Source organism: Elephantulus edwardii, unplaced genomic scaffold, assembly GCF_000299155.1.
Source record: "Elephantulus edwardii isolate Elephantulus edwardi_28Jun2011 unplaced genomic scaffold, EleEdw1.0 scaffold00052, whole genome shotgun sequence".
Lineage (NCBI taxonomy): Eukaryota > Metazoa > Chordata > Mammalia > Macroscelidea > Macroscelididae > Elephantulus > Elephantulus edwardii.
Genome location: NW_006399802.1, coordinates 4,810,584 through 4,823,158, shown reverse-complemented (window position 1 = coordinate 4,823,158; position 12,575 = coordinate 4,810,584). Strand labels below are relative to the sequence as shown.

At 47.7% G+C, this 12,575-nt stretch overlaps 1 protein-coding gene across 1 annotated transcript in view; it reads left to right on the top strand.

Moving 5' to 3' along the window:
- The first annotated feature begins 12 nt into the window (after nucleotides 1-12).
- ANKS6 (ankyrin repeat and sterile alpha motif domain containing 6) overlaps nucleotides 13-12,575 on the top strand; it is a 60,663-nt gene continuing 48,100 nt past the window's right edge. The window contains exon 1 of the mRNA XM_006886875.1: nucleotides 13-194. Within this exon, the coding sequence (XP_006886937.1) occupies nucleotides 181-194 (14 nt within the window). The 5' untranslated portion in view covers nucleotides 13-180. The remainder of the gene's footprint in view (nucleotides 195-12,575) is intronic.

Genomic DNA, 12,575 nt, shown 5'->3' with positions numbered 1-12,575 from the left:
GAGGCTGCTGGGCCCGGGGCGGCGGCAGCCGGGGCGCCTGTGCCGGTGGACTGCTCGGACGAGGCCGGCAACACGGCGCTGCAGTTCGCCGCGGCCGGGGGTCACGAGCCACTGGTGCGATTCCTGCTGCGCCGGGGCGCCTCGGTCAACAGCCGCAACCACTACGGCTGGAGCGCTCTCATGCAGGCGGCCAGGTGAGTGGCCGCGGGAGCCTGCTGTCCCGGGACGCAGCCCCGGGAGAGCGGGCCGGGCTGGGCGGCCGGACGTGCCAGGCGGCCTCCGCAGACTTCCCGGGAGATCAAGAGTCAAGGATTTGCTCGGCAAGAGTTAGAGTTAGGCGCGAACTTTGAGGAGCCTGGGATCCTAGAAATCCACTTTTTAATATAAAATTTAGAAACAGAAACTTTGGCCTTCCAAAACCATCTAGGAGACAGCGAATAGAACCTCAGAGTAGATTAAAACCGTGAAAATAGTCATTAATTCCTTCTTTCCGCAAGGGTTCCTTCCTGAATACCTACCTATTCCCCCTGACAGTGGGTACACTGCGGGACCTGGTGAAGTGTCCCCCGGAGCAGCTTACGCGTGATGGGCAAGCCAGTCAAGGGACGAAGTTAATGAAGGTTCAGTGAGCTTTGGGGCGTATCACCCACTCTGGGGAAAGGGGAGAGATGTTTTTAATAGAAACTGTGTGTATGAGACCCCAGGATGAATCAGAATTAACCGGGATGGAGAAGGGGGAGAGGCCCTGGCAAGGCGCTCGGCTTTTGTTGGCTGCAGGAGAATCGTCCCACCTCATAGCGACCTCGTGTGCTACAAAACAGAACTCCATTGGGTTTTCTTGGATGTGATCTTGAGGAATGCAGTTCCTGGAGCCCCATCGCAAACTGCTTCTTTCACTCATTTCACTCCCAGCGCTTGAGCTGGAACCAACTCATTGATGAGCCCCCGCTGGGTTTCTGAGGGTGTAAATAGCTGGGAGGAGATTGCCCATCTTTCTCCTGTGGAGTTGCTGGTGGTTTCACATTGACAGAGTCACAAAACTCCCTCTGGTTAGTTAGGACTATAAATCGGTGCTATGCTGAAAAGGAATTGAGAATACTGAGAGGTGTACCTTCCCCAGAGAGGCAGCTTGGGGGCCAGGTATCCCTGTTAAGACAGGTGAGCGGCCCTCAGGCCAATGGGGAGACCTGAGAGATTTCTAGGCTGAGTGACAGAATTAATTTTTTTTTTTCATGAATGTATTAGAGGGGTAGACCAGGAAGCTAGTTAGGCAGTGGTTACAGAGGTCCACCTCAGATGATGGTGACCGAGAGCAGAGTGAGAGCAGGGATGTGCTTGAGATATACTCAAGGAGTAGGATCAACACAGGGAACTCAGGGTGTATTCTATAGGGTGTCATGCCGATAACCCAAAGGTCACACCTCTCTGGTGATTTGAACCCAGCAACAGCGAGCGAGCGAGAGAGAGAGAGAGAGAGAGAGAGAGAGAGAGAAAGAAAGAGAGAGAATATGAATGAATATCAGTGGAGAGAGAGAATATCGGTGGGGCTTGCTTACTGACTGACCACTGGGGAGGAGGTGAAGAGGAGGGAGATGGCAAAGGGTGATGTCCACATTCCTGGCTTTGGCATATGGTGATAGACTGACTGGGATATCTTTCACTGAGAACACGAGAGGGGGCAAGCTTGGGAGTGAGCCCAGCATTGAAGCTTACATTCTTATGGAAGACTTCCCTGAAAAGGTACCCAGTGGGGATGAGGAGATGGGGGTCCAGAAGTGTCAGGAGGCTCTGAGTATATAGGAGTGTAGCAGTATATTGATGACAACTGGAACTTTGGAATGGGAGAAATGATCCAAGGTGAAAATGCCATCTAAGAAGGAGTCCTAATAATGGACAGTGTTAGCAGTTCCTGCCAAAATGTGCTTGTAGACCTGGTGGGTCCCATCAAATAATAGCCATTTAGCTGCGGCTTTGCCATTTTTGTCTCCTCTGAACTTCCTCATAGGTCAGTGGTCAGTTATAAGTCAGTGAGGTGGTCTGTTTCAGAGGTCTGTCTGTCTGTCTGTCTGTCTGCAGGGGCTATAAACTGCCCTGCTTCTCCATCCTCCAGCAGCATTGTCCTCCATCCTCCAGGCTTGTTTGTATGTCAGTAACAGGGACAGTGGTCACTTCTAGAACAGCTTAGCCAGAGCAGGTCACAAAGCTAGCACAGGTTTAAAAAGGGGGATACATACTCCCTGCTAGATATGGGGAGCAGCAAAGAACATTGCCAAGTGCCTGAATACCAGGAGGGGAGGAACTGCTATCATTCTAGCAACAGTCCACTACACTGAGGGCTGTCACACACTTCAGTGCAAACCCTGTTCTTAAAAAAGCTTTACTTACACTCATTAGTATAGTCAGTCTTTACTGTAACTGAGTGGCACTAATTGCCATTGTTTTGCAGAAAAGAAAATAGACACAGAGGCCAAGCATCTTGCAAAGAGTCACAAAGCCATTAACTGGAAGAGCCAAGATTTTAACCTGGACAGTCAAACTCATAAGGAACCTTGGTCTCATACTATGTGATGTGCTGAAAGCCTCACAGTTCTAATCCACTGGCTGCTCCCCTAGAAAGAGATAGTGTCCTCCCATGAAGATTGATAGCTTCAGAAACCCAACCAAGAGTCGCTGCGAGTTGGTGGCAGTGGGCTTAGCCTAACTTGTGGACCTTCCTTTCCTGTCTCAGCCTCTTCACCAGGGAAGAGCCCTGTGAAACTCCAACACTGAAAAACTGGACAGAGGAAGGAGTAGTTAGGGATTCTAGTGGGAAATGGGAATGTGGACAGATGTCGATGCAGAGTGGAAAGATGTGGGCTAACTTAACACCAGAAAGCCTAGTGGTACAGAGCTGCACTGCCAGCCTGAAGACATGTGGTTCAAATCCCCAGCTGCTCTGAGGAAGAAAGATGGGCAGTCTCCTCCTGTGCGATTAACTGCCTCTGAGAACCGACTGGAGGGTCAGCTATGAGTCGCTTCCAACTCAATAGAACATAACAACAACATAGCAGTTTGGGACTTGGGTAGGAGCCACTCAGTGGACGGTAAGGGCCTGGAGACCATCCCTGTTAACCCTCCAAGATCTAGTCTGTGTTTAAACCTTTCCTTAGCTTTTATAAACAGTGATTTTATACCATAATTGTCCTCCTGTAACTGACTTAGGCCGCTCAGCATAATTTGTTCTAGAGTCATCCATATTGTGCAATAGTTAATGAATTCTTGATAGTTTTTTAGTGATGCATCACATTGCATGAATGTACCATAGTTTCTTTAGCTATTTGCCTGTTGAGGGACACTTGGGTTGTTTCCATCTCTTTCCTGTTGTAAATAATGTTGCACTCAGCATGAATGTGTGCATCTCAGTTTGTGTTGCAGCATTAAAGGCATTTTAAGTTTAAATTTTACATAACTAATACAGTTAGGAGGTCTAAGCATAAAACTCCACACTCATGAACACATCGAGGTATACAGTGAAGTCTGACTTTTGTACCTTATTTAATTGGGTTCTGACTAGACCCCTCACCTTAATCCCTTGCATAATCATCCAGAGTGTTTTATACCAGTGTTTCTCTCCCTTAGTACTACTGACAGCTTGGCCCAAATAACTCTTGGGGACATGCTGTCCTTTGCATCATAGGATATTTAGCAGCCGCCAGCTGTGACAATCGAATGCATCTCCAGACATTGTCAGTTGCTCGGTGCCAGCATTATCTCCCCATTTTGGAGTCCCTGCTTTACACAAACACACGCCCCTTTGACTGCTGGTGTTCTTTTCATTCCCCTCTCCTGGTGGTCTAGTCTGTAGAGTTGCCCAGCTAACCCAAAAATGGCACCTCGCTGGTGGTTTGAATCCATCATAGACTCTGTGGAAGAAAGATGTGTAGTCTCCTCCCATGCAGTTTACAGCCTCCAGGGAATCTCCTGACGATCAGTTTTGAGTTGGTTCTGACTCGACAGCAATGAGGGTTTTTTAATTATTATTATTTTTATTTGTTTTTTATTTTATTTGTGTGTCTGTACCATCGAATCAGATCCGACTGGTACAAGAGAAGATTGCCCCTCCTTCTCCAGCGGGTCATCTGGTGGATTTGAATGACATGCCTTCGGGATTGCAGCACAGCTTCTTGCCACTAGGCCACCAGAGCTTCCAGCAATGAGTGTTAAGTCTTCTTTTAATATATACTGTGTGCTGTTCTGAACCTTATTCTTTTTCATATCATGTTCTTAAGCAATTTTTCTGTATCAGTGCGTGAAACCTTCCTCGTTGGGCCAAATGATATTCGGTCATTTGTTACCCTGTTGAGGGTCATTTGGGTTGTTTCCAATCTTTAGCTATTATGCTCATTCATGTTGCAGTGAAAAATCTGATGCATGTGTCATTTCATACGTGAACAAGTGCAGGAAATTCCCTGAGGAGGTAATGTAGGTCATTTGTCACTTTGATGGTGTTACCAAATGCCTTTCCATACAGTGCATTGGTGTTCTGTGGTTGCCATAACAAATTACTGCACATTTAATACCTTTAAATGCACATCTTTTGTCATATGGTCCTAGAAGTCAGACGGATGAGATGGGTCTCATTGGACTAAAATCTCGGCGATGGCAGGATTACATTCCTTCCAGAGGCTGTAGGGTTTGGTATTTTGTCTTTTCCAGCCTCCACAGGGAGTTGGGATGCTAACCCAACGTCCACCCCTCTCTAGTAGTTCACATTCACCGGAGGCTCCATGGCAGAGAGATGGACAGAGTCCTCCTTTGCCATTTACAGCCTCAGAAACCCGCCGGAGGGTCAAGGTCAACTGTGAGTCAATTCCAACTCAATGGCAATGACTTTGTGTTATTTCCTTCCTTTGAGAGGCTGCTCGAATTCCTCGGCCAGCTTCAAAGCCTCCGGCAGTTGTATCACATTAACCTCTGCTTCTGTCCTCACAGCTCTTTCTCGGACTCTTACGCCCGTGAGTTGGTTTTGGGTTTGTGATGATGACAGCCCACCAGATGACCTTTCCTGGTTACATGGTGAACTGATGGGCAGCCTTAGTGCTCTCTGCGTCTTCATTTCCTCGAGCCATGTAACATGTACAGGTTTCAAGGATTAGGATGACTTTTTTAGGGGACGTTGTTAAACCAATAGTTTTATTATCAGCAGTTACACCGGCCGCCCTCTTGCCAGCAATGATGTGCTGTATGAATGATCAGCTTTGCCAACCCAGCGTTTCACTTTTGCCAATCTGATGGCAGAAAATTGTATCTCAGTGTAGCTGCGATTTCTTTCTTACTATGAGGGGCATAAAGCATCTTTCCATTTATACAAGCCATTTGCTTCTCGCAGTCAGTGAAAACACATCATTCCCATCCTCTCTTCATCACGACCGATATTTTATTTCTCTGCATACTTTTCCACAGTTGTTCTAATCTAATCTAGTTTGTGTGACTGTCATTGTTGAGCGTGTTGTCCCTAGTAGATTCTGCCTCATAATGACCCTAAAAGGTAGATTAGGATTGTCCCATACAGGATTTCCCCCAGTGAGGGTATGAAACTGCAGTGTGCTTTTGCATATTTCCATTAATCTCCGCACCCACCTGGGGATCACAGCCCACTTATGAGAAGAGGTGGCCCCTTTGAACAGATGTACTAAATGCGGAGGTTTATGTGTCTCCCTGAACTATGGGGGCCTTTGACCTCCGCACTTGACTTCTAGTCTAGAACATTATAGGCCTTTAAAGGATATCACCCTTTCTTCTGAAGTTCCAAATATCTTTTTTCAAGATAAGTACTATTGTGATGCTATTCGACTGCTAGGAAAACAAACAGGTTCGTCCTGGAGAGGATGAAACCAGGCTTCCCCTTGGAGGCAAGGATTCTGAAGCTCCATCTGCCTTATATTTGGGCATATTGGAAGGAGAGCCCAGTCCTTGGGGAGGGACATCATGCTTGGGAGCATGGAGGGACAGCACAAAAGAGGAAGACCCTGGATGAGATGGATTGATTCAGTGACTGGGGGTAATGGGGGTGAGAATGTCAGAGACAATCAAATTGGCTCAAGATAGAGCAGGGTTCAGAGCTATTGTACATAGGGTTGCTATGAGTCTCAGGCGACTGGACAGCACATAACAATACTTATTTTAAAATGAAAATGAATGCCAACTTTCACAATGAACAAAATATCAAAACTGTTAGCAGAGGCTAGGATCTGAGGGGCAGAGTGAAGACCAGGTGGTAAAATGCGTGGTACAAGTTCCCTGTCTCTCACAATTCCAGCTGAGGACTTGTCTTTCAGACTGGAGGGCGGCTCTCAGCTCCAGCACCTCTCTGCACCTGCCCGGTCTGCCCTGTCTGCCTGTGAGCATCTTTGAGTCGACGCCTTTGAATCCACACCCCCTGAGGCTGACCGGACTTCTCTGTGGCTGCCTCCCTGTCTCCACGTGTCCCTTGAACCGGTCTCCTCCAGAGCCCCAGCAGATCTCCTGAAATGAACCTTGGTCACCTCTTCTCTGTGATAGCTTCTCCATCACTGCACGAGGTCACCAGACGCCCTGTAGTTTTCCTATCAGAAATGTTTGTATTTTCACTTAGTGATTACGGGCATACCGTGTTGTATATAGTGCTTTGTTTACTGCACTCTACCGAGACTGCATTCTTTTTTTTTAAAATGCATTGAAGGTTATGGCGACCTTGCATTGAGCAAGCCTGTCAGCGCTCTCTCTTTTTTTTTTTTTTTTTTTTACCCGTTGGCCTGTGCTCCCTGCATGTGTCTGTCACATCTGGAAATTCTTGAAATATTTCAAACTTATTCATAATGTTCAAAAAACCTCAAACTCATTGCTGTCCACTTGGGGGAAGAGATTGCCCATATTTCTACTACAGAGCAGCTGGTGGATTTGACCCGCTGACCTTTGGCTGGGCAGTGTAACCCCCTACCAACTAGACCACCGGAGCTTACTAATGCTAGCACCTAGTGAAAAGAATACAGTAGTGTAAACATAATTTTATACGCACGCTGTTGTTGTGTAAGGTGCTCTGGTCGACCTCGACTCGACAGCAGTCAACAACAACAACTGTTCTTGTGTAGGATGCTCTGGTGGCCTAGTGGCAAGAAGGGGTGCTGCAATCCTGAAGGCATGCAGTTCAAGTTCGCCGGCTGCTTCCTGGGAGAAGGATGGGCAGTCTCCTCCCATGAGATTAACTGCTTCTGAAAACCCACTGGAAGGTCATCTATTGGGTCACCAACTAGACCAACAGGGCTTAATAGTGTCAACATAATTTTGTATGCACTCTGATGTTGTGTCCTGTCAGGTTGGAAGTGACCAGTAGCCGACCCTCCAGGGGATTTTCAGAGGCTGTAAATTGCCTGGGAGGACATTGCTGGTCTTTCTCCTGCAGAGCAGCTGGTAGGTTTGAACTGTGTACCTTTGAATTAGCAGCACAATTCCTTACCACTAAGCCATCAGAGCTCCCTATATGCATTGGGAAACCAAACTATTGGTGTGACTCACTTAATATATTTACTTTATTGTGATTTGGAGCTAAGTCGGCAATATCTCTGAAGTGTGCCGCTGGTATTTTTTTTCCCCTGTTCTTGAAATACTAGCTAACCTTTCTTGAGCACTTACTTTGTGTGTTGTAAATGAATTTGTTCAGTCGGCTGTTCTCCTCCCCACTTAACAGATGAGGGGGTTGAGGCACAGAGACTCAGTAACTTGCTTAAAGGCCACATAACTAGGAGGTGGCAGAGTCAAGGTCACAGACAGGGGTGTTGGCGCCTGAGGCTGTGCCCTCAACCATGAGCCTAGCCTAAGACAAAGACACTGTCCCCAAATGAACCAGCATCTTGTCAGAGGGACGGGGATGCATGGCATTTACTTTAGATTCTGACTCCACTCTTCCTGCCTTCATTTCCCTGGCTACCTGCGTGCCACAGAAGGCGCCTGCCGCTGCCTGTGAATGATTGGTGGGGGTGTGCTGGCTCTTTATTAATTGGTGAAATTAATTGGTGAAATTAACTGGTAATCATAGCAGCTGTTCAGAAAGCCCCACACATCCTCATCTCATCCTACAAAAAAATTAACTTCCTCAAAATCATCTCTACATTTGCTGAATTCTTTTATAGTTTCAGCTTAATTGAGTGCCCTTTTGGGCTACTCAGGACATCAGCAAACGTTCCAGATCTCAGAATTTCTGCCCTGATTTTCTCTGGCATATCGAGGGAGCTGGAATTTGGGGTTCTAGGGTATAGGTTAAAAAAATTGCCTCCGTTACCTCAAATTGAGAGATTCTCAATTGCTTTTAATCTTTGGTTTCCTCATCTATGCAATTGGGGTTATCAGTTTACATCAGGGTTGATTAAAACCAAATGAGCTAAGTATGTATCAGCATTTCATAATCTGCTGTGAGAGATTAAGCTCGATTTGTATCTGATCCTTATTAAGGAAACAGTGTTATCTTTTAAAAATGTCTGCTCTTTGTCAAGGTTATTACCCGCTCTGCAGTATTTCCATTGCCCACCTTCACCTACGAGTGGTACCTTTCATTCATCCACTCTTATCAAAATGCCTTTTTTTTTCTTTTCAGCTGCTGTCAAGTTAATTTCGATTCTAGGTGACCCTGTGTGTTAGAGTAGAATGTAGGATGGTTGAGATTTTTTTTGGCTGTGATTGTAATAGAGCACTACGTACTTTCTTCTGAGGGACTACTGGTAGTTGCAATTGCCAAAATTCCCATATCCTATTGTAAATGGTTTATCTATAAACTATGGTTTAACACAGCTTCGTCTCACATACCTTGAGGGTGTTGCTACGAGAGGCCATTCCTTGGAGAGGGACATAACATTTGCAAGAGTGGAGGGATAGCAAAGGAGAGGAAGACCCTCAATGAGGTGGACTGACACAGTGACTGCAGCAGTGGGCTCAAATGTGTCAGAGATTGTGAGGATGGCACAGGACAAGACAGGGTTCAGATCTGCTGTTCAGAGGGTCACTGTGACTCATCCTCAACTTGATGGCACCTAACAGTAACATACTACATATGGGAATTCTGGTGGTGTAGTGGAAGGAAGCTGTGCTACAATCCCAAAGGCATGTAGTTCGAATCCACCACCTGTTCCACAGGAGTCCCTTCCCATGTGGTTTACTGCCTCTGAAAACCCACTTGAAGGTCAACTGTGGGTCAGTTATTGAATTGCGACACACACCGCCACCACCACCCAACAACAACAACAAAGGACTTTAAGCATAGGTGTTAATTGCTGAAATAACTGGTAATTATAGCCCAGCACCATTTGTGGTATCTGGGACTATTGACAGTGTTCCTGAACTTTCTTGTCGGCCACCATGTTGTGTGTGGGAAGCAGAATCTGTGGAATCAGGACAGTCCTTGGAGAGCCCACAGTCCAGTGGAGGAGACCACACTTGCAGATGTGAAGACATGAATTATGGGTGCTCATAAGAGGGATTCCTGACCCAACTTGGTAGGAATATGGGAAGCTATTCAGAGGAGATAATCCCTGAGCTGAACTTTGAAGTAGGAGCAAAGCAAAGTGAACCAGATCCACTGCCGTCAGCTGACTTGTGACTCGTAACAACCCTGCAGGACGGAGTCGAACTATCTCCCTGCACAGCTTTGTGAAGCGAGCCTGCTCATGTTTCTCCTGTGGAGCAGCTAGTGAGTTTGAACTGCTGACCTCTTGGTTAGCAGCCAGATGTCTTAGAAGCAGAATTACGTGTTAAGTGGATAAGGAGTTCTGGTAGCATAGTGTGTTCTCTATTGCAGTGCTAACCAAAAGGTCAGTGTTTCGAATCCACCATCTGCTCTTGAGGGAGAATGATGGGCAGTCTCCTTTTGTAGAGATTTATAGCCTCAGAAACCTGAAGGCTGGTGGCTCTGACTTGGACTTGAACCTGCCTCAGTGACAAGAAGTTTTAAGTGAGTAAGAGAAAGCATGCTGTGGGAGGAGAGGCAGGATGACAGAGGGAGCGAGGTATGTGGTGAACAGGGTGAACCTGACTGGAGAGGACGTGGGGGAGTCTCAGAGGAGTGAGGGTGGCAAAGTAGGCAGCCTCCTTCAGCCCAGGAGAGCCTAGAGGGGCATCAGGCTGGGGTCTTCAGAGTCTCTTCCGGGGCTTCATGGAGGGTACTACACTGCAGGCCGGTGGGAGCTGTTTCCATTTGATCTGCATGGACCCTGCTCTGGAACCCAGGGGAAGTGCCCAGCCCCCACCTGCAGCTGGAAAGCCCTTCTTGGGCTCCCCCTCCTGAGCTGACGTGCTGTTAAGGTTCACGGCCCAGGAGGTATTTGTGAGTTGAGCCAGCGCCTTGGTCAGACCAGAGTTCAGTCTGGGTGCTGACACTACAGGAGGCCCTGGTGGTAGACAAGGTATGAAACCTGCTTCCAGAAAGGCGGACGGGCAGCATCCACCTCCTTCAGCCCGGACACAGCTCTGAGCCCAGGAAATGTGGCTTATCAAAAATGCTGCCAACAGAACTTGCCTGCCCGCTGGAGAAGGGCAGGCCTCAGAGGAGACAGGGAAAGCAGAGCGACTGTGCTGGCCAGAGGCACCTCCTTTCTTCTTCCTGGTATTAGCGTGCTGGGCAGAGCATGTCTGTCTCCCAGCATCCCAGGGAATCCCAGTGAGGCCTTGGCTCAAAGGGCCTTGAACGGAGTCTGGTCAGGGCTCAGTGACCTGCAGCGAGCATTCCTGCCAGTAGGTGGCAGCAGGACGCTGTCTGAGCTGCCCAGTCCATGGAGCTGACCACAGCCACGCCATCCCTCCCGGCAGCCCTCCCTCTTGGCTTGGGGTCTGCTGTCTCATCGCAGAGGGCCTTTTTATGTGTGTGTTTAAGGAGGGAAGGAATGAATCAGACATGGGCGCTGTCCGTGGGGAAACCAGAACAGGAAGAGAGCAATTGCCAGGTTATGAAGCAGAGTAAAATGAATGCTTTGTGATATTTGGGAGGCCGGGTAGGGGAAGAGCAAAAGGTAATGGGATTCAGACAGACCTGGGGTTGGATCGTATCACTGCCCCTTACTAGCTGGATGACCTTGACATGCTGCTTAACATTAAAAAATAAAGATGATTACATTGATGCTGTTGAGTGGATTCCAACTCAAAGTGACAGTTGTCTCTTCTTAGAACAGGACAAAACACTGCCCAGTTCCATGCCATTCTCATGCTTATATTGTGCTTAGAGAGGAAAGGAGGGAGGGAGGGAGGGAAGGAGAAAGAGAGGAGGGAGGAGAGGGAGAGGGGAGGGGAGGGGATGGGAGGAGAGAAGAGGGGGGGGGGGGGGGAGGAGGAGAGGGAAAGGGAGCAGAGGAGAGTAGAAGAGGGGAGAGGAGAGCGGAGGGAGGAGGAGGGGAGAGAGAGAGAGAAAAAAAAAAAAAACCAAACGAGAGAACATGAGAATGGTCACAAGGAGCTGCACTGCTATCCCAAAGGCACGTGGTTCGAGGCCGCCAGCTGCTCCCAGGAGAACGGGCAATCTCTTGTGCAATTAACTGCCTCTGAATATATGCTCTAGCGGCCTCTAGTGGTTAAAGAATGGTGCTGCCAATCTAAAGGTTGTTATGTGCCATCAAGTCGCTTGCGACTCCTAGCAACTCTGTACAACAGCCCTAAACTCTGCTCTGTCCTGTGCCAATCGCACTGTCTCTGATACACCCATTCCGATTACCCCAGTCACTGAATCAATCCACCTCATAGAGGGCCTTCCCCTCCTGCACTGTCCCTCCACCCTCCCAAGCGTGAACCTCTCTAATGACCTTACAACATGTCCAAAGTATGTTAGACGACCCTCAGAATCCTCGCCTCCAAGGAGCCGCCTGGTTTGACCCTTTCCAGGATGAATCTGTTTGTTTTCCTAGCAGTCCATGGTACCCTCAATACTCTTCTCCAGCACCACAGCTCAAAGGCATCAATTCTCTTTCTAGCCTCCCTAGTCACTGTCCAACTCTCTGATGCATAACAAGTAATTCCAAAGACCATGGCTTGTATCAGATGCACCTTAGTCTCCAGAGAGACACCATGGCTCTTCAGTACTTTGGAGAGGTCCCTAACAGCAGACTTGCCCATTGCAATATGTCTTTTAATTTCCTGGCTAGTGGTGCTAAGAGTGTTGACTGTGGAGCCAAGCAAACTAAAGCTGTTAACAATCTCAATCTCTTCATGGTGCTAATCCACCCAGAACTCCACAGGAGAAAAAAGGGGTGTCTCTTCTCACTCAGTTTACACCTCTGAAAACCGTTTAGAGGTAAGCTATGGGTCAATTCCAACTCAACAGCAATGAAATTGTTAGATGTTGATGTATATAAATATGTTGTTATGCACTGTTGAGTCAGAACTGACTCAAAGTTGATCTTTCAGTGGGTTTTCAGAGGCGGTAAATCATATGAGAGAAGAATTGTCAGCCCGTCGTTCTTCTATGAAGATATGAAGAAGCACCTGGTGGATTTGAACTGTCTGCCTTTGGGTTGGCAGGGCAGCTCCTTTTCCCTCAACCACCAAAGCTGCCTAGGTACACACACACACACACACACACACAC